This window comes from Atta colombica, unplaced genomic scaffold (assembly GCF_001594045.1).
Source record: "Atta colombica isolate Treedump-2 unplaced genomic scaffold, Acol1.0 scaffold186, whole genome shotgun sequence".
Lineage (NCBI taxonomy): Eukaryota > Metazoa > Arthropoda > Insecta > Hymenoptera > Formicidae > Atta > Atta colombica.
In genome coordinates, this window is record NW_017259278.1 from 13,938 (window position 1) to 37,836 (window position 23,899).

At 34.0% G+C, this 23,899-nt stretch overlaps 1 protein-coding gene across 2 annotated transcripts in view; it reads left to right on the forward strand.

Annotated features, from left to right (window-relative positions):
- Positions 1–16,148, forward strand: part of LOC108686481 (60S ribosomal protein L35a) — a 22,569-nt gene extending 6,421 nt beyond the window's left edge. Inside the window, exon 4 of one of the 2 annotated variants that reach the window (XM_018191817.1) lies at positions 16,062–16,148. In XM_018191817.1, coding sequence (XP_018047306.1) covers positions 16,062–16,133 — 72 coding nt within the window. In that variant the 3' untranslated portion in view covers positions 16,134–16,148. Of the gene's footprint in view, positions 1–162; positions 277–16,061 lie in introns of those variants that run through there. The other variant, XM_018191818.1, reaches the window with a different exon arrangement.
- Positions 16,149–23,899: the final 7,751 nt, after the last annotated feature.

The following is a 23,899-nucleotide window of genomic DNA, read 5'->3' on the forward strand; positions in this document are numbered from 1 at the left end:
ATTATTTATTATTTGCTCCCTTTCAGACTATGCAACTTTTGTCTAAAATTTTTTTTCAAAAATTAAAGAAAAATTCGAATGGTTAAAAATGGAATATCCTATATATATAATGAGCTTAATTTTGATATACAAAAATGTTTAATTCAAATCATTTTGTTACAGATGCTGTATCCCAGTCGAATATAAGCATTTCTTGTATAATATAAATAAATACCATTTTGGTAAAATTTTTGTTGTTTTATGCACTTAAAATATATCATATCAATTGAAACATTATTCGATCTATCTTACAGTAATGATTTGTAGAATATGGATGATCAACTTAAATACGATTTATTAAACTATAACAAGACACGTACAAATACTTATTAAGGTAATTCTTTAGTATCGAGTTACTATATAAATGTCTAATTTTTTTATATATGTATAATGAAGTACTGAATAACTTAACGTATGCAAAACGTGTAAAGGAACATATATGTTAGAGTGGTCATTATTTTAATAATTTTTGAAATCTGATTTAATCGAGACACTCCTTAAAGTGATTCAATATCTCGAAAAAAATAACACTATATTTTTACAGATTTTTTGAATAATTTTAATTCGTGTCATCATGGGCATGGGATAAATGAAAAAATATTCTTGTAGACAAAATTGGGCCGACACTCTAATTCTCAACCAAATTTAAAGTTTTTTTTAATTTGCTTGAAATTGAATAAACTATAAACTCATTTTGCGTAAATTTTGATTACAGTCTAAGATAAAAATTGCTGATCCAATAAAATGAGCAGAAAAAAATCAAAATTACACGATAATGAATATTGAATTGGCAATTTTTGATTTGATCCGTAATAAAAATTTACTATAGTGCATTCAATTTCGAGCAAATAAAAAAACTTTAAAATTTGTTAAAAATTAGAGCGTCAAATTTTTCCGTTTACTGTATAAAGTCTTAAAATTTAGTACTGCTTTTTAATCTGAATTTTTTTTTAAATAGTCTTGACAGCTATCTGACAGCTACCAATATTTCTGTTAACTTTATGAAAATAAAGGTAGCGTACTATGAGTACTATTACAGAGTACTATTACTATGATAGTTGACTGAATAAACTGAACAACTGAATGAAATGCATGAGTAAAAAATTTATTTCATTGAATATTATAAGATTAACCAAATTTTACAAAATGTTTAAAATTTCTCTCATATAATCTCAAAAAGCTCTATAAGTTATGCAAATTAAGTTTCTTGTTGAAGCATTTAAGTAAAGTGCTTTAAAGTGCTTTTGTTTACATTTGGATACATTTTTTGGTATTTGCTGATAACTTAGATAATAAATTGTTTTTTATCTTCGTAATAAATTAATCTGTCATTGTATTCAATAATTAGTTTGATATTTCTTCGGCATCATTGACAACTTTATTTTCCTTATTTTCGGTTCATTAATCTGTAGTCGTATTATGACCGCAATCATTTGTTTTTTTAATTTTATATTCACGTTGTTATCATTGTGATTATTATATACTACTCAACAAAAAATAGGGAACACTTTAGAACAAAATTGCATAATATTCAAAACATCGTAACTTGATGAAAAATTATCGCAAACAAAAAATCAAAAAAGCATTTGAAAGCTTGTGACATCTCTATTTTCGAAATCAGTAATTGATATTTTTAATCTGACTGATTTTTTACGGAGCTATATGGACATAAATAGATACCTAACGAATCTGAAAAATTTTTATAAACTTTTACAAACGGAGAAGGCGTGAAGGAAAATTCACCTAAATTACGGCAATCGAAAGAGTGAATTTTTACTTTCAATTTGCTTTTTTATTGAATGTTAGGGATTGCGTTCGTAACACACGTTACGTATGTTTTACCTCTGTGTCCCATGGAATCCTATGAAATTTCTGTAAAAGTTATTACCAATAATGTTTTTCCTAATTTTATCTATTTAACTAAATTTAATGATTTAATTAAAAAATTTGTTATAATCAAAATATATTCTGTATATATTGTAGTTTTTTATAAAATCAAACTAAATAAACAATATAACTTGTTAAATAAAATTATCATTTTCACGTCCATATTTTGCGACTCCATGGGACACAAGGAGTATGTAAGCATGCAACGCAATTGCGCTCCGATGTCAAACAAAAATTAATGTGACATAACTTATTTAATGTATAAATAGTGATTGCTTAATTTGACAATAATTTTGAAATTAAAAATACTAAATCTTTGGTATTAATGATGCAAATGTTGAAAAATTCAGTGGCTCCTTCATTTAATCAAAGAAAACTAACCTACAAGAAAGTAATTCGCATGTTTACAATTTAGTTAAAATTGAAGAGACTGGGAATTCATATCACAATAAATATATATACAGGGTATCCGATAATTATTCTGACGGAGTTCGGGACGGAGTTCGTGGACATGTAGAGCGAACTAAACTGAGACGGAAAGTACATTTTGCAATTTTCCCGATAACAAGATATTAATTACTAAAAATGATCGAAAATTGATCTTCAATAATTTTTTATTCAAATATTATCAACTTTACAGAAAAATTGCAAGAGATAAAAATTGTTTATTTTCTTTTCATAGAACTACGAATTTTTTCAGAATGTCCACTCTACAACACTTATAGGACATCCGATATATAACAATAAATATACAGGATGTTTAGAAATTAGTGAAGTCTTTTGCACAGGGGCAGAATGGACTAAACTAAGAAGATAAATTCCTTACCATTTTATAATTGTTAACGAATTATTAACTTATGAAAATAGCCAAATTTACTCAGCCCAAATGCCAAGCGGGCGACATGATAGGACCAGTGCGGTGAGGCGCGCGTTTGCCGTTCCTAAACATTACCAGGTATATAAATATGAAACCGGAATTTATCAACAGATGGCCATAGCTGTCAATGTAATTGCCGTCAGACGGCGCCATTGACGCCATTTCCTTGTTCTGACATCTGACAAAGATTTTCAATTCACAACAATACAAGTTTCATATAACAATATAGTTTGTAATAGCGTTGAACATGTCGAATTTTGTGCCTGGAAACTACAATTTGCGGACAGCATTGATTTTCTGTTACCATTTGAAGCAAACTGCTGCAGAATCGTATTGAAGCTTACGCATGAGCATGCTCTTGCTAAATCACAGCTTTGAGTGGTTTAAAAAATTCAAAAGTGGCAATTTTGACGTGAGAAACGAAGAACGTGGAAAACCACCGAAAAAGTTTGAAAATAGCGAATTGCAAGCATTGTTGGATGAGGATGACAAACTCAAAAACAACTCGCGGATCAATTGAATGTGACACGAGAAGTCGTCTTCATATGTTTGAAATCCATGGGAAAGATCCAAAAGATGGGAAAATGGGTTCCACATGAACTGAATGAAAGACAGCAGAAAAACCGAAAAACCACTTGCGAAATGCTGCTCGCCAAGTACAAAAGAAAGTCATTTCTCCATCGAACTTGTGACTAGCGATGAAAAGTGGATATATTTTGAAAATCCTAAGCGTAAAAGATCATGGGTAACTCCAGACGAACCATCGACATCGACTGCAAGGCCAAATCGCTATGAACGGAAGACAATGCTCTGTGTTTGGTGGGGTCAGAAAAGTGAGATCTATTATGAGCTGCTAAAACCTGGCGAAACCGTTAATACTGAACGCTACCGACAACAAATGATCAATTTGAATCAAGCTTTGTGAAAAACGACCGGAATATCAAAAAAGGCAACACAAAGTGATTTTGCTTCATGATAATGCACCATCACACACAGCAAAACTGGTCAAGCAAACGATTGAGGCATTTGATTGGGAAATACTTTCGCATGTGGCTTACTCACCAGACTTGGCGTCCGATTACCACTTATTTGCATCGATGGGACATGCACTTGTTCAGCAGCGCTTCACTTCTTATGAAGATGTACGAAAATGGCTAGATAATTGGTTTGACTCAAAAGAGCAATAATTTTTTTGGCGTGGTATCCACAAATTATCAAACAGGTGGAAAAAATATATAGTTACCGATGGGCAATACTTCGAATAAAATATTTTTTATCATTTTCATGCAATAAACTTGTATTTTCTATTAAAAAATTCCGGTTTCATATTTATATACCTGATACGTGCCTAGCGATGGCGAACGCCTCATCGCGCTGGACAGTCCTATCGGGAGGTGCGTTCGGCATGTCTGAGATGGCAAGTTTGAGCACGTAATCTTCGAGCAATCTGAGTGCCAAGAATTAATTTTGAACGCTACAGAGCTGTAAACTATTAAGGTTAAATAATAAAATGAAATTGTTTATTTTTATGAAAAAATACTCTATTAATTGAAAATGTCTTTTGTTTTACTAGAAACTGATAATAGTTTTATATATTAGGAAAAAAAATGCGGAAAAGTTCGTGGCGTTTTTTTAATGCCATCTAACGGGAAAAACGCCATGAACTTTTTCCCATACCTAATACTAAAAATATAATATATAATAAAATAGATTGTTACACATGAATGTAACAGATTCATGCAAGATACGTTTTCTTAAAAGAAAATACTACATTGCAAAATAAATTTCAGCAATTTATAAGTTATATCACTTGATATATTCATTAGAGTCTTTAATATACGAATACAGTTTGATTTTATTTTGTTCTATATGTGCAACATAAACTTTGATCTAAAAATTAACTAGCGAATTCTTTGTTTTCAAATATATAACTTCAAATTCATAAAGAGAAAAAGAATTAATAACTTACTTTCCTCATTAAATAATGTACTGTAAGAAATACAATTTCTATTCGATAGCATTTGTTTGAGCGTTTGTAAGCTCAGACAGTATAACAGTTCAAATACACTATTTGTAAAATAGAAATATTAAAAGAAATGAGTGTACGTTATGTGTTAACGAATAAGTTGAATATATTATCATAAATATACAGGTTATTGAATTAATTTAGGCGTGAAAATCTGCATTAGCCCTGCAAGCTCGGTTCTTCGAATCCGAAGTGGATCAAACAGCTCGATTGGCTCTAGAAATGTTAATACCGAACATAGATGAGACGATATGTAGCAGAAAGATGCGAGTTGCTGAACGATTTTCGAGATAAAAGAGCAAACGTCTTCGATTTGCAATGCTGAACGCACTTTCTGGCGCGTGCTTGCATTTAGCAGTGGACTGAGGGAATTTGATTATTTTTATATAAATTAATAACTCGACAATTGTAAAATGATGAAGGATTTTTCTTCTTAATTTAGTCTATTCTATCCCTATGCGAAAGACTTGTCACTAATTTCCAAACATCCTGTATATAACAGTATGTAGAAATCATCGTGAATATAACAAATGAATTGTTTTTCTGTTTCTGCACTAGAAACACTCTCTTCACGTAGCTGGATTATGTGAGAAATATGTGAGAAATACATATGCAATCCCTAATTTTTAAAGGCATTCGGCAGAGAAATCTGAGAGAGGACATGGCCCAAAACCTGTAACTGCAAAATGCTGCCGCGCATTACTGCCCTCTAAAGTGGATGTAAACTACATAGCTCTGAGGGAAATACGCCCACTTTTCTGAGGGTAATATGTCCTCTTTTCAACAACAAAAGTATTAACGTTAAAGTTATATTTTTTTTACAAATGTGTTGGTATTTATATTTTAAATAAACTATAGCTTATTTAAAATATAAATATTAATACACATATTTGCAATTAATAAACATATTTGCAAAAATATAACTTTAATACTTTTAAGCGAAATAAACATTACGCGCATGTAAGAATTCAGAGATGAATATTTCTGATGTACAATTTGTGAATATAGCATGATTATATGACTTAAGTATCAATTTATCTGGTTGAAAAGAGGATGTATTACACTCACAAAGTGGATGTAAGTTACATAGCTCTGAGAATAATATGTCCTCTTTTCAACTCAGGCAACAGTAGTATGCGGCAGCATTTTACGGTTATAGGTTTTGGGCCGGCATATCCTCTCTCTCTTAGATTTCTCTCTGATTATGGACTCAATGTATGGCACCTTTGCTGTTCGCGCATGTGAAGCACGCTGCGGCAGCAAAAATGTCACGTGATGCAAATTTTTCATAATTGCTTCCGCTGTATTTAACACATGAAAAAGAATATCGGTAATAGCATATATATTAAAGTTTAACCTCAAATATGTCTTTTATTTGCTCAGCTTGAAAATTAATATGGAAAACTTAAAAAAATAAAAACTTGTAATTATATGGTAACTAGTGGTTACAATTTGGACAACTACCATTTCAGGTAATTATTTAGAATTTAGAAAATCTCCATCATTTCAAATCCTAATAAAAATGTACTCATTGTATGTATTCATTGTAAATGTACTCAATTTTTACATTTTTTGCAAATATTGCATAATTTTCTCAGTTTCGAATTCTTTGCTGCTTATTGTTCATTCGGTTGAATTTCAATGCGACAAAATGTATTTTGCGTCATCTCACGTAAAATTTTTAACCAATAATAACAAATTGTTGCAGGCGTGCTGCGTATGAAAAATCAACTTTAAAGCCTTTTTATACATAACATGCTGCAGCAATAATTTATTACTATTGGTTAAAAATTTTACATGAGATGACGCACTTCCGGCGCAAAATACTATATATTTTGCCGCAACTTATTGAAGTTGAACCGAACAAACAGCAATAATAAATAGCGATAAATGCAGTAATGTCTGTAAAATAGAGAAAAAACGTGCAATATTTCGAGAAGCTTTTGATTAAGAAAGTATAAATTACGGAAAATAGCATCAGATAAGGTAACATGTTTATAATTAATGAATTATTTTCAATAAATAGTCATAAATCGAACATGAAAACTGTTGGGGTTAGAGTTTTAAAAAAAAATTAACGAACTGTTTAATTGCTGTATGATATTTTAATAGTAGCAACACTATGGAAGAGCACAACAATAGAGAGCGCGCGTGTGAGAAGCACATAGAATAGAAAAAATATAGTAATTATAGTAATAAGAACCTATCGCAACAGTTTTGCTAAAACAAGTAAAGTGACCACCATACATTGCATATTCCAACAAAAACAAATTATAACCGCAATCTATTTATGACAACGAGAATGTAAATGACATATATCGCAATTATTGTAACTTTTAAATTTGATTAAATTAAAATATAAACGAAAGAAGCAAGATTATCAAAGTAAAATAAATTATAACTTTTTAAATTATAAGGTCACTTTATACTTATAATTTAGAAAGTTATAGTTTATTTTACAACTTTAATGATTTTCTTAAATCGTTTATACTTTAACTTAATCAAATTTTTAAATAGTAACGAATTGCTGCCACAGCATTTCATGCTGCGTATGAAAAGGCACCTTTATGGTACGATTCTATAATATGGAATTAGCGGAACGCTTATGATTGGTCGTGGCTTCATTTCGTCGATTCCGTTCCGTTAAAATGTGTTTTCCTATGTTTCATGGTGCGAATTTTCGGAATACGCAATTAGCATTGACCAATCACAAGAGCCTTCCCGTAGATCAGTTTCACCAGTTTAGATTTACTGGAATAGCGTTTGTTTCATTGACTTGCATTGATTGTACATCTGCAATCACACATACAGGGACATTGCGACTTCATTTTGTGTACCCATTTTGATTTTAATTTATATTTTCACCTTTCTATGTCATATATATATATATATGACATTCTATATGTATGACATTCGTGTTCTGACTATATTGATCTCCGTATTTATCTGGAGACTTAATTAATTACCTTTAGGATGTTGAAATTCCATTATCACTCTATTTTTGTTATTTACCAAATGTTAAACAAGGATGACATAAGACCTCGAGAACACCCAGGTGGGAATCCAAATGCGCCTCAACATGTTGATTAATCATACGTTTGTAGAAGACAGTTTTCGCCATTTAAATCAGTTTAACGAGGTTAATTTTTATAAGTATACATAAGTACATGCACACATGCATCGGCACAATCCGCAAACGAAATAAATTTGTGAAACAAAAAACGACGGAATCGACGAAATGAAGCCATGGTTCCACAGCGGTGCTGTTGAATCAATAATAACAATCAGGCTTAATAAACAGAGAAAGAGCATTTAATCATTTATCTATCTCTCACTCTACTCATATTTCCCCACCACCGCCATCGGTGGTCCATAATGGATGGTTTCTATATGTCGATGGGGTTTGCCAGAATGATGCAAGAGGCAAAATATCGAAGCAAACTTCTCTATTCGTGTTTCTATCCTCACTATCGTCATCGGTAATCTATGATGGCCAAAGACCCAGATATATATAGCTAACGCCCATAATGGGCCTTCTACAAGACAGAAGCTAAAAATTGATCAATCACAGTCGTCAATTTTTAGCTTCTGACTTCTGATTTATGACTAATGGCTTATTGTAGAAGGCCCATAAGCTTTAAATCGTAAGAAATTAACTACCCCGGATCTACAATACAATAGATTTTTAAGTCTTAAGTCGTAAGGAATGAATGAATCACAATCAATTATTTTCCTCACATTCGACTGTAGTTGGTCAATTTTTTATGGCTTAAAACTTTTGAGATCCGAAGGACGTACAGTCGAATGCGACGAGAACAAAGGTATAATTTTATGATGTCGCTTGTCGCAGCGATAAATGATTGTGACTGAATTCTCTCTCAATTTGCTCACTTTCTTGTCGCTAGCGACACTCGTGAAAAGTTGGATCTAACTTTTAGTGACATCGCTCTTAAAGAAAAGGAAAGATTTAAACATGGAACAGAGATGTAAGTATAATATTTACTTAAGTTATATTCTAAAACATCCTTTCCGAGGAAAATTTTACTCGAAATATGTATAAAACATGTAATATACTAGTATTTCGAGTAAAATTTTCCTCTGAAAGGACGTTTTGGAATGTAGCCTTAGAATATGGATCATCGCAAAACTTGATAAAAATATAATATACTCATTCGATACGTTTCCAATGTTTCGAAATGAGAGAATGTAGTAGAATTAAGAAAAATGACGACAGTCTGCTTTATGAAAAGATTATTCAGGTTAGGAAAACAAATTTTCTTTATCTGAATAGTTATTAGAACTCTGCAATGTCACCCGAATGTCCTCGTGTATTATCTTATTATCTAATGTTAAACACAAAGATAAAATGATATGTGGGAGCATTCGGGTAATATTTCCGAACATAGCCCAACTCTAACATTTAATAATTCGCGAAGCATACCATCACGTTTTTCTGCCAGATTCTTTTATTTTGAGTGAAAACAAGTAGAATAAATTTTTATCAAGTTTCGTAGTGATGTCTATATTCTAAATAATTATCGCAATAAATAAATAATTACAAATTTCTTATCAATAAAAAATTTGTTCCGTGCGATTTTATGTCATTTAACTCTGATTATTTTTGTTTTTATTTCCAATTTTATTTATATCGACTTTTCTTTATGATCGCTCAATACATTATATCAATTTAATTATTGTATTATTAAATTATTATTTATTATTATTATTTAATTATTATTTGTTATTATTTGTTATTATTTAATTATTGTATTATTTGTTATTATTTGCGATAATTTCATGAAATTTTCAGATTGTACATACTTATGGTATATATGTGAAATGATCATAGACGAAAAGAAAATTTTGACTCATGAATGTATATAAGCAATTATTCGTTAATAATTTTTTAATAATTTTTTTTAATCCATGTTCACGTTATCTTTCAAGTAAAGGATCAACTCAAAATCTCCTTTTTTATATTTCCTTTTTAAATTTGTTCATTCTTTACATTTATTAATGCATACAGATGCTATTAGTCCATTTTGTCGTAGTTTCATTTTATTTTTGTTGTGCACAATTGCATCAACTTGACAGGTAATCGTAATATTATTTTTGGTATAAAATTTTGGACTTTACAGCACTTTACACAACAGAATATAATTACCATCAAAAATTTATCGCTGTTAGCTTATTTATATAAGCACATTCGAGGTTATGAAATTACGTGACTCACATTTATCGCTGAATATGTGCGATACCATGAACATTTACCTTAATAAATGATTTGTTCATTCCTTATGACTTAAGGCTTCTGATTAGTCGCGGCGGCCATGTTGGAATTGTGACGTCAGAAGCGAGGAATGCTACGTTAATTTATGTTGCATTTTTAAATAAAAACAATTTGGATGAAACGGAATGACAAGATCACTTTAAAACACTTATTAAAATCGATAAAAACTGTTTTTTCTTCTCTTGACAGTCAGTAAATTGTCGTAAAAGACACATAAAGAGAGCCTATATTCGGACAGAAATACACGGCAATATCCGATAGCTGTTGAAACAAGTAAAATATACGCTTTTACATATAAAATTCTAAGATAACTTTAGTTTTCAGCAATACTTACGACTTTGACAAGTACGAGATATTTTCACAATTAAGCAAATAATAATGAAATGGCACCATAAATTTCGGCGTCAAAATGTCACTTTTCCACGCCTATAAATTCGTTCGTGGTGCGGCGCTGTACACACAAGTACCATATCCATGTGCTCGCCTGCGGCGTGCCGAGAGAACGAGACAGCGAGCTTCTTCTCATACTAGTCACTTGTTTCAAAACCGAAAATGCTTTCTCGGTCGCGCGACATCAATAAGAGGCGAGGAGCATTGTAAATAACATATTTTATAGCATAATAAATTATAGCAATAATATATCCCTCCCCTTAAGTCAGAATAGTAAATCATGTTAAAACTCAATAGTTTATGAGATATTTAATTATTTATTTTTCATACGCGTTATATAGTATACCTCCCCTTTATAAACTCGAGTAGCAAGAATAGTGCAGTAGAAATAGAATTTTACCGGAAAAAAATTATAAACCAGCATTTCTCTTCACGAAAGTCTCGAAAAGCCATCAGAAAAGAAATATATAAGAAACGTATATTTGAAACTCGAGATTAAAATATGCGAAAAAAATCGAATAGTTGCAAAAAAGCACATTTTTCGCTTATAAAACGAAAGATATTGATTGTAAAAAATTGGTATAAAAATTGGTATAAAAAAATGTAGATATTCAAAATAACTACAAAATGAGACGTGGAATATTAAAATCGATCTATTAGTTTCTACGAATTTAAGAAAAAAAAGATTACTCTTCGATTATTAGGAGCCGAGATAACAATTTTTTTTTCAAAAAATCACTATGGCTCTGGTTTTTAAGATTAAGAATTCCTTCTGGCACCCATTTGTCAAAGAAGAATTGAATTTGCTGTTGAAAAATTCTCGAACTTTTTGCTGCCGAAAAATTTTGTTTAAAACCATTGCAAAGTTGAAGAATGCGAGCGAGGCAGTGCGCCGGGCGGTGTGAGGGAAGCAGGGTTGATAAAAAAATGTATTTTAAAAAAAAACATTCAGTTTTTTTGTTAAAATATGTTTTTAATATTTATATATGTTTTAAACAGCTTTAGGAAAAAATCATGTTTAAAACATAAAAAAAACACCTTTTAAACATATATTTATTATATTTTATTATAACGCATTTTTTTATTTTCAAGTATTTTGAAATATTTTTGATATATATTTTAACATTTAATTACACCTACTTTCTCATTTTTCTTAAATTTAAGCATATTATCACATAAATATATGTATATTTGAATGTTGTTTGCTATTTAATATTTTATTTGATTGTACATATCTTAAGTTATGCAAATTTAAACAATAGCATGACATTTTGTTAATGTGATCCTTTATGCATATTAATCACTCAGTTCTTTTCGGCTTCTTTTTTGAAATTTTTATTTTAAAATAATTATTCCTTGAATTAATTGTAGTGTTCTAATATTAATCTATAATTTACTAGATTTTTATATAGATTTTTATAGGCTGCTGAGCTACGTATATACAGGGTATTTGAAAAATAATGATAAATCTTTCGCATAGGGACAGAATGGACTAAACTGAGAAGAAAAGTACTCTACCATTTTGCAATTTTCGTAATAGTTAATAAGATATTGTTAAAAATTGAAAATAAAAGATAGATTTTTAGTGAACAAATAGCTTTTTGCAAAAATTAATGAACATTTCAGGCTTGTTCAGAACTAGATTTGTTCGTCATTACGAGGGCAACATTTTCGAATTTCGAAGCATTTAAATCTCAATGAAAAAAGACCTTTTTCATCAAAACGTGTTTTTTATTTTTTTTCTACTGAACTAATAGATCGATTTTAATGTTCTACGTCTTTTGTAGTTATTTTGAATACATTTTTTATACCGATTTTTTTTTTCATACAATGACTATCTTTCATTTTATAATATAAGTGAAAAACATGCTTTTTGCAACTATTTGATTTTTTTTCATATTTTCTTCACAAGTCTCAAGTCTCAAACATACGCATTTCTTTTCTGGCCTTTCGAGACTTTTGTGAAAAGAAATATTTATAATTTTTTCCCGACAAAATTCTACTGAACTATTCTTGCTACTCGAGTTTATGAAAGAGTGGTATATTATGTAACGCGCATGAAAAATCATAAACATTAATTAAATATCTCGTAAACCGTTGCGTTTTAACATGATTTATACTATTCTGGATTAATGGGAGAGGTACACTATTACTACAATTTATTAAAACTTAGATATTTTTTGGAATGCCCCCCCCCCCCATTCCTTATTAATGCTTTGGCCGAGTGGCCGACGTTATCGAGAAAAAAATTTTGGTTGCTTAAAACAAATGATTAGTGAGAAGGAACTTGCTGTTCATTCTCGATGCACGGCAGGCAAGCACGCGGATGGGCTCGTGCTTAAGTGTGTAGCTACCGGTTTCACTATATCGTCGTCTGATTCTGTGTCGCCACCGTCAACACAGAATTCTTATAGTAGTTAGGAGCCTCAAGGCTTAAAAATACCATCGTATATTTAGCAGACAAGTTTAAGATTTTTTATTTTTTTTAATTGGAATAATTTGGGAAAATATTCTCATAATTTAGGAAATAATAATTTATTTATAATCAATAAAAATTAATTATGCGTATAATTAGCAGAAATATGTAACATTTCTCTTTTTTTTTATTGTAAAAGTTTGAGAATAATTTGGAAAAGTTTAGAAAAACAGTCTTATAATTTGGGAAATAATAATTATTACATAAATTTAATAAAAATAAAAATTAGTCACCATTGTGCGGTATCATTTTCTATATTATCAATTGTGTACTTATATCTTATTTTGACGCGCAGATTATAATATTTACACAAAAATCCAGATAATCCTGTTATTTCTAAATATAGTAAATCAAAAATAGTTAGTCAATATAAGCAAAAATTAATATTTTTGTTCATATTGACGACTTATTTTTCATAAAATTAATCTAATTCGAAATTTAAGGTTATATTAGGTGTACAACTTTGCTTCCGCCGTTTTCCTATAGATGGCTTTAGCGGTAAGTGGTGGTCGAAATAAATAGATCATAGACGTCATACAATAAACTTGGGCATCTGTCAACATAACCCCATAGAAACATTAGTCGATTTGTGTCTACATCATAAAGTTATTCTCGATTGAACATGTCAGTTTACGAGTCAAATTCTCATCATTTGCGGGAGGTTTTAATTTTTTGCTTCAATATGAAGAAATCTGTGGCTGAGGCTCATCGAATGCTCTCAAATACTTATGGTGAGGCCGCTATTAGTGAAAGAACGTGTCGTGAGTGGTTTCAACGCTTCAAGAACGGTGATTTTGACGTCCAAGGTCATACTCTGTATTTGGTGGGACCAGCTCGGCGTAGTGTATTATGAACTGTCAAAACCGACTGAAACAATCACAGGCGATCGGTATCGAACGCAATTGATGCGTTTGAGCCGAGCATTGAAAGACAAACGGCCGCAATACAACGAGAAACACGATAAAGTGCAGCATGACAATGCTCGATCCCATGTTGCGAAAATGATCAAGACATATTTGGAAACGTTGAAATGGGAAGTCCTATCCCACCCGCCGTATTCTCCAGACATTGCTCCCTCATCACTTGTTTCGATCAATGGCACACGGCCTGGCTGACCAGCACTTCCGGTCTTATGAAGAAGTAAAAAATTGGATCGATTCGTGGATAGCCTCAAAAGATGACCAGTTTTTTCGACGCGGGATTCGTACGCTACCCGAAAGATGGGAGGAAGTAGTAGCCAGCGATGGACAATACTTTGAATCATAAATATATAACCAGTTTTTTACAATAAAGCCTCGAATTTCGGAAAAAAACGGCGGAAGCAAAGTTGTACACCTAATATCTTTAACAGTTACGCTAACATTTGGTAAATTATTTATTAATTATTTGTTTACATATATCATATTTGCATACAAATTCACAAAAACAAATTTGTATTGATAATTTCGTACATTTAATTGTCCAATTGGACATTTTTTACATTATATTAAATAAATAAAGAAACATAGCTAATGTAACTTAAATTTATTAATCAGACATATGTCCTATGCTCAAATGTGACTTTTTAGTAATAAATCGAAAAAACAAAAATTCAAAAAAAAAATATTTTAAATTAAAAATTTCGTGGTTACAATTCGAGATTTTTTTAACAGCAAATTCAATTCTTCCTTGATAAATTGGTGCCGGATAGAACTTTTAATCTTAAAAACTACAGTCACAGTGTTTTTTTGAAAAAAAATTGTTATCTTGGCTCCTAATAATAGGAGAATAATATTTTTTTCTAAAGTCATATAAAAATGTCAGACTTCGAATACTTCACACGACTATTTGATATGATGCAAATTAATAAAATTATTTTCATTTTTTTTATACGGAAAAAGATATTCACTTTTTAAAGGCGTTTTGTAATAGTTTAACTGCAAAAAATCATTTTGTTATTAAATGTGATAGTACAATTCTTGAAGAAAAAAAATCATCCCTATAAATTGCTCTGCGACTGCTCAAAGATGAAGAAATTAAATTTTCTGCAGACAGATTTTTAGTGAACAAATGGTTTTTTGCAAAAATTAATGAACATTTCAGACTTGTTCAGGGCTAGATTTGATCATTATTATGATATAAGCGTTACATTTTACGAGAATTTCAAAGATTTTCGTTTAAATTTCAATGAACAGAGAGCGAGTGAAAAAAAGACTTTTTTCGGCGACTTTTTTTTTTATTTTTTTCTGCTGAATTAATAAATCGATTTTAATGTTCCACGTCTTATTTTTCACGTAGATATTTTGAATATTTACATTTTTTACACAGATTTTTTTTCCAATCAATATCTTTCGTTTTATAAGTGAAAAACATGTTTTTTGCAATTATTCGATTTTTTTTCGCATAAGTCTCGAGTCTCAAACATACGTTTTCTGATGAGACTTTCATGAAAAGAAATGCTGGTTTATAATTTTTTTCCAGTAAAATTCTACTTCTATGAACTGTTCTTTCAACTCGCGTTTGTGAAGGAGAGGTATATTATAGAATGCGTATGAAAAATCGTAAATAATTAAATATCCCGTAAATTGTTGCATTTTAACATGATTTATATTATTCTGGATTAATGTGGGAGGGGTACACTATTACTACAATTTATTAAATCTTATTTAGGATTCTCGTCGTTCCTTATTGATGTCTAGGGTCCTTTATTGAAGCCGAACGGTAGATTGCTGAAGAAAGCATTTTCGGTCGCTTGAAACAAGCGATTAGTGTGAGAAGGAGCTCGCTGTCTCGTTCACTCTCGGCGCTTCGCAGGCGAGCACATGGCTCGTGCTTAAGTGTGTGGCTATCGGTTTCACCAGACCGCCGTCTGATTCTGTGTCGCCACCATCAAGAGTTCTTGTAGTTTTGAGTAGTCAGGAGCCTTAGGAAAGCCTATTAGATGTAGGAATACACAGGTTAGAGAAGAACAATTTGTAACATGATGAAATTGCGATAGGTGCGTGAGACCTATGAGAGTAATTTTTTTCTTAGGATGGAATTGATAAAAGTAAAAAATTTTATGTATTGCCTAATTTACATCATGCCCTTTATACAGGACAGGAAGAAACCTGAGAGAAGAAGCCAAGCCCAAAATCGCAAAATGCTGCCGTACACTACTGCCCCCTGACAAAGTGGATGTAAATTACATAACTCTGACGGTAATACGGTCTACTTTTCTGAAAGTAATACGTCCACTTTTCAATTCCAGATGGTAAATTGATACTTGGTTCATATAATGGTGTTATATTCACAAATTGTGCATCAGAAATATTCATCTCTAAAATCTTACATGCGCGTGATGTTTATTTCTCTTAAAAGTGTTAACATTAAGGTTATATAATATTTTTACAAATGTGTTAATATTTACATTTTAAATAAGCTATATATAGTACGTATGAATTAAGTTGTATTTCAAGCATTTAATTTTTATTAAAAACATTTTAAAAATTTATTTATTTTATTTGTTATTATTTTCTTATTACAATACTAAAATTTGAAAATTTTTTTTAATGACAAAATTAATCTAAACTTTTTTTGTATAAATACTTTAAAATGTAATTATAAATTTCATTGCGACGCAAAAATTAGCCGTTTAATAAAATAAGGAAACAATGTATTTTGTTAATAACATAAATTAAAAGAAGAGCTGATGAGCCAAGCTGATTAATTATATATATGCTTGTAATTATAAAGTTTTATATACAAAAATTTAAACAATGTTAGAAGTTTCAATTTAAAATATTTTGTTTATTCACAGAACAATATAACCAATTAATTTCTGCATCTAAAGCTGAAATGTTGCTCTATTGAGTGATATAAATATCAATTTTTAAAGAAATAGAATATATATGCATTTCAGCTAAAAATATAATATTGTTTTCTTTCTATAATCCTATTTCCTTCTATAACTTATTACGTCCAAACCCATGGAGATTTTAAAATTATGATCCTACTGGAGAGAAGAGGAGCGGGAATAGTGAGGGTATCTGATAGGATGCGGTTAAACTCTCGCAGGTATCCACACGAATCGAGCGCACCTTTTTCGTGCTCGCCTCGGAATATGGGTCCTGATCATTATCGAACAGAAGATAAAGAACAAAGTTATATCTTAATAAATTTATTTATTACAAACTAATTTACATATTACAGATCGATAATTATTAGCGATAATTATTAGCTAATTAATATTTGACAACTATTTAACAATTATTTAAATTTTATGCATGCTAATTGGATTAAATCACCAGAAAATGAGAATTCAGAGCATACTTTTTGTTCAATCTATTTCTTGAATAGTAACGGAAGAAGGAAGAAAAAGATTGAAAAAGAATTCTACCGGAATTAAATAAGGGTTGGCGGAATCTGGAATAAATACCGGAATACAGAAACGGGAAGGTAATTCCGGATTTCGTCTCGATCGAAATAATGAGGGCCGACCGTAAAGGTCCTCTCGGGAATAGGTGCGGTAGTCCACGGGAATTGTCTGACGAATGACTCAAATGAGTCACTCTTTTGGATGCGAAAATAGGAACTTAGTGGTGAGGAATTTCTTTTAGGAACTCCCTCTGTCCGTGGAGTCATCGGAGACGGAGTTCCTCTGGGGGAAAATGAGATGACAGATAAAGCGGATGTTAGCGGAAGGATGTCAGGGAAAATACGTTCCGTTAGAACGTCTGAAAACGCGGATGATAGAGATCGAAGGGGAGGTGAAGGAGAAGGAGGAGGTATGATCTTTGATGCGTTTAGGTGAGCAAGTAAAGCTTGCGAAGCCGGGATAGCGAAGGTGGTAAAGGCAATGCATCCTCGGCTGAGCGACTCCGATATTGAGAACTCTCAAGATCTCCTGGTACGCTTGGTCCAAGAGTCTCTGCGCTTCACGGTAGGCCTGGCTTCTAAGCCAACTCTTGTAAGGGCGGTTTAAGTGTGGCATGCTGCTCTGCAAGGTTAGGCTTTTGAGGATGACTGTCAAAGGTCCGATCTCTATGATTGTCCAAGGATTCCAAGGAGAGAGTTCGATCCAGCGATTTGGAAGCTTCGGTCACTTGAATCACATAGTAAACGAATAGGATCGCTCAATCGTGGCTCATTATTAAGATCGGAACGATATGGTTGCGGTCGGCAGAGTGTCGGTTTATAGAATGACTTGTATAGTTGCGAATCGGCAGAATTTCGTGTCGGAGATGAAGCTTGACTGTCTGACTGTTCATGAAGGGCCTTCTTTTTATATTCGCGAGTTAGTGGTGCCGAGTGCAGGTCTCGCGTATGTTACTGATCTAATCTAGGATTAGGATTAAGGATATCGGTTGTGATACTGGGATATGTGTTTAAGACAATCAACATCAACTATTTGCCGGATGTTTAATAGTTTAGAGCCATGTGTCATTTATTACCGACAACTGCTGTTTCAGTTTGTAATTCTTAATCTATTTACTTCTTCTGTTCCTCGGGATAAAGTTCGTCTATTCGGCACTTAATTCAAATTTTTAATCAAACAATTTCGTCCCGAGTGGATTATTAGTCTTAAAATGTTAATCGGATCGTCACTATTGTAACTCTCTATGGTAGAAACAAATGTCTATTTGGTCTACTGGTGTTACTTGTTAATAACTTTTATGATGACAAAAATTCTAATCGAAGAAAAGAACTGTAGAATTTGGACGTAACAAATTATTGCATCAATAAAACTTTACATAATACATCTTGAATATTTAATTTAAAGAACTTATACAAAATGTTAAGATTTTACAATTATCTTATAATATATAATAGAATGCGATGATGTTTACAAGAATATGAAATATTCGATATCGCTAGATTCGACACGAGCGATTATCCGGCAGACAACGTGTACGGTATGCCTCTCGCGAACAAAAAAGTACCCGGCCTGATGACGAAAATAATGGTGCGATAATGATCGAATTCGTTGGACTGAGAGCGAAGATGTACGCGATGAGAGACGGCAAAAAGGACACTAAAAAGGCAAAAGGTGTAAAGAATAACGTCGCGATAACGTTCGATGATTACACGCGATGTTTGAACGAAGAAATCGAAATGACTCGCCATCAATCGTTTATACGATTTAAATTACAGGTGTACACGATATCCGAATCGAAAATCGCTCACGATTACAAACGATACACCGTACCAGATTCGACGGAGACGTGGGGGCATACCTTGGCTTTGGCGGATTTTGTAATATATGTTACTATTATGGATTATTTATTGTAATTTACACTTTTTCTCACATTTATACAAGTATTATTAGCATGTCTTTATGTAATAGCATTTATTATTAGTATTACGATTATTATACAATATAAGTATTATTATATAAGTATTATTATATAAGTATTATTATTTTTTTGTAGTACCATTTATTATATATTACTATTATTTTTCATTTCATGTATCGTACATTTATATTTGTATATTCTAAAACGAAGATGAAAAGGATAATAAAAAAAAATACATTTATATATTATATATAAAAAAATTATATAAAAAAATACATTTATATATTTATATTGATATATTTTTTATATGTAGAAATAAAAATACACGAATCAAAATTTTATTATAATAAATAATATTGTTTTTGTGTATCCATGAATTGTACTATCCATCGAATCCTAGCCACTTGACGTACACCTTATCTCCTTTCCGGCGCAATACTTTTTCCACGAGATACATGTCCGGATAAATAGCGCGATGCAACTCATGCTTGTAAAATTCATCGCTCTTGCGATGGATTTTCCGCGATAATCCTCGAGTAGATAGGTTATGGGATTGGTACGCTGTATCTTAATGATTGTAAACACCTCGGTAGTCCAATTTGGTGTGTAACCCTTCTCAAAAATCGTCTTGTACTTGCTCACGCGTACACTTTGAATCGCCCACTTTAAATTTTGATGGACCAGCAATCTTTATTGCGCTGCACCGTGTCCAAGAGTCTTTCGGCGATCGCGGGAGTTATGTCGGCAGATTGCATGTCGATAGTCCGATGTTTGCGTGCGTTGTAATCTGACACGAGACGCGGCAGCTCGTCGATCCACTTGCCGTTGAGCGTAAACATTTTCTACATGTCGTTTTTGAGCGTGCGATTGAACCGCTCGACTACTGACGCTTTCAACGTCGAATACGGAATAGTGATTAACGTCGTGTTTTTTCAAGATTTTCTGCACATCGGCGTAAGTAAAATTCCCTATCCGTTTGTAAATTTTTCGGACATCTTCCACTCGTTCGAATTATCTCAGCGATAGCATCAGCCGTCTCGCTTCCACTCTTGCTCTTAAGCGGTACGGCCTACGCGTACTTGCTCAGTACATCGATGAGTATATGTAGTGGTGGCTTCTGTTGAAAGTTCTGAGTACGAACACATCTCGACGATATCAGCCTGTCAGTATCCTCGAACTATGACGCGCCTTCGCGGAAAATTTCTTCTCGTCAGAGCATGCAATTCCTCGATGAGTCGACGTCTCTCGGAGCTAATTTTTCTCTTTTCGCTGAATCTCTTTTTCATGATTCAACGCATAATACACAGAGCAAAAGAATTTTTTTCTCACTGACACCACTCGACTGACTCGTTTCGTCTATACGCGATTTAATTTATAATAAGACCGGCTTCGCGAAGTTCCTCGATGATCGACAATATCTCGTTGTCGTGAATGTTGTTGTCCGCTCGGTGCGAAGCCGAGTAATCGTAAACGATCCATCAGTTCGTTGGAATCATCCCAATGCACGTAATCAATCGCGTTGTCATTCAATATCATTGCATGAGGTAATCCCTTTCTAGATTTCTTCTTCTTCTGTTTCTTGGATCGACATCAATGGCGCGATTACGTATTTGTACTTGTATCTCCTATTGCTCAATAATCTATTGATGCTTGTGTTTGTGCTCGTTCGTCGCTAGTAGCATGCTCTTATACTTCAAATCGTTTTCCATGTAGAGAAGATGGTCGGGAATTCTCTTGAAAATCAACTCGTAAAGACTAGTATCGACGTATCGTACACCATCGATAATTATGTTGTCCGCATCATCCACATCGAAAAGTTTATTGCCAAACATCAATCCATCCTTGTGTAGGTAAACGCCGTACACATAATCTACCATATATCGCTCTTCTGTTTATCTTGCGTTCCCTTCAGGACAGCCTCGACGTACTTTTGACCTAACGGGCCCAAACTGGCTCGTAATGCCTCTCGATCTTCCGACGTTTGCAACCGATTTTGAACCTTCATCGCTAGTGAGTCTTCCGTCGTTTCGAAAACATTATCCAACAACTCTATCGTTGGTACGATTTTGGTACGCGGTGTGGAGGTTATCGGATCTGTACACGATCGTGCGATCGATCATCGGATTTACGCGGGATCGCGGAACGCCTCGCTCGAACGTCTCGCTCGCTTTCTCTCACTTGTCCTCCTCCTCCTCCTCCTTCTCTTTTCTCTCACGCTTGAAGGCAGACGCTGCGTCGCGCGACTGTCTCTTTATCACACGGGGCTGTCAACAATCTGCTGCAGAAGTTTGATAATAGGTTTAAAATGTCTGTCCATTGCCATATCCTCCTCGATTCTACCGGTCTTTAGAGCGCGTTTCTTGCGGATCGACTCACTCGTCTTCTCGATCTCCCTCGCAATTTTTTTCACGCGCGTGCACGTCAATCATGTTCGTCTCTGGCGAAGTATCGACAACGACTAGTCACGTTACAATATCGCGAACTCGTTAAATCCCTTTCTGTATCTCCCATTAAGCGCACTGTTCTTGTCTATTACTAAAAATCCATATTTTTTTTGCCAAGTCGCGACACAACAAACAAAAATTCATCATACGACATGTCGGTATTTACGGTATCATTGTAAACGTGTTTCAAGTTGGTATAATCTTGTTTGAACAGGATCAACAGGTTTCGCGTTGTCAGATGTTTAAGTATCCTTGCATCTGACAGAGACATAGAAGCAGTCAATGTTCGCGTGGCGGCCCATCGAAAAGTATTCTCTCGCACAACTCTCCTGGTTGTCGCATGTTACGTCATTAAAGATAAAAATAGAATTTGGGCGCGCTTCGCTTGATGGAACGACATCGCTCTTGTTGGAGAACGTAAAGTAGCCGATTTCATCGATAGACGTAAATAAATTTTCGAGATATCGATACTTTGGCTATTGCAGCGATTTCGAGTAGATGTACACATTCTCGAAACGTACGCCGTTGGATTTGAATTCTCGAGCAAGCTTATGAGAACGTTGGTTTTACCACAATTCGACAGGTTGCAAATGATCGCGGATATAGTACTCGGCAGTATTTCGCCGTGCTTGTGCTTCTCCGCGCTGCCTCCCATCATTCGCGATTTCGCGTCACAGTTTGTGACGTGTATTATTAACGATTGCAGCAACGGTTGCGAATTTCATGTTCACACTAAAGACTGTGTGCTCTCGAATGACTATCTAAAGGTACGCGAATCCGCGAATCGCGCAGTAGCGCGAAATGTATCTCGCGCTATGTCATCCTTCCGATATTCGAGACTTGAGCGTTGAGCAACTGCAATATATACTGAAGGTCATACTCTTACGTGTACGGCGACTACATCGAACACGTCTGGGACAAGCTTCCGGAACACGTGAAGGCAGATTCGGAAGTTAGAATATATCATCGCTGCGACGAGCACTACAATCAGCCATGGCAGCGGACGCACATCGACGGCCCTGCATCGAAGATAAAGGACTGTAGCGAATGTTAGCGTCGCGCAGCGGTCGGCTGAATCCAGCGATAAACGCGCTTTCTTTCGAATTACATATTCGGGGCTATCAGTTTTGCGTCCCGGGCATTCGGGTTACGAAGCGACTAGCCAGAGGTGACGAGAGCATAAATCCGCTGGACGCAGCGTGCCAAGAACTCGACATTGCGTATTCTCGGAGCAACCATCTCACCGATAGACACGCGGCGGACAAGGTATTCGCCGAAAGCGTTAGAACGCGTTACTGCAAGAGATTCGGCTTTGAGCGAGAAAGCAGCCGCAGTTGCTGTCTGGGCAGCGATGAAAGCCAAGACCAAGATCGGCATGGGCATGAAACCGAAGAAGAAGACGAGGAAAAAGGCGACGAAAAAGCGGATACTTCCAATAGCGAAACGAGGCAGTCCGTTTCTGCTAATGTTGGGCGCGCTCGGATCCTTGATCGGCGGAGCGTGGCGAAAGCGGTAAATGACAGTAAAGCCGCGCGACTTCAGCTCGATGAGCTGCAACGTCACGATCGCGCGATGGAACAGGGTCGCGGACTGTATCTCGCTCCATACAAATACGGGCGCGGACTGTATCTCGGCCCGTACAAACATGGACAGGGTGTAGCTGCAAAGAAAAAAAAAACGCCGAAAAGACGATAAAAATGCCGTCTGGCGCAACTACCAATGTGCAATTGAACGAACTCGCGAGACGTATGCGCGTACCATATTTTAGAGGCGTTTTCATGCGTAACACATTATCGACGAGCGGCGCGTACCGAAACGAAAACGATATCGTGAATCTGGACGATACGACTGGGCCTGGTACTCACTGGGTAGCGTGCGCGAAGAGGAATAACCGTGTGTACTTTGACAGTTTTGGTAATCTTTGATCGCCAAGGAACTGGTGTGATATTTCGGGAACAGTGCTATGACGATAAAGTACAATCGCACGTCCTATCAGATGTACGATCAGAGTTGGTGGACAGATGTGTCTGCGGTTTCTACAAATAGTAGACACGCGTGAATTTAAAAAGCTCGACGAGATGCTGTGAAATCTTAATATTAGTCGAACGCTTTTTTCGTCATATCGTTGACGCTTACACTGAGCGGGAAGAGCACCGTCCTCGCGGCGAACTACTTTCCCGCCATAGATTTGAGTGATGGAGATTAAGAGCTCGGTC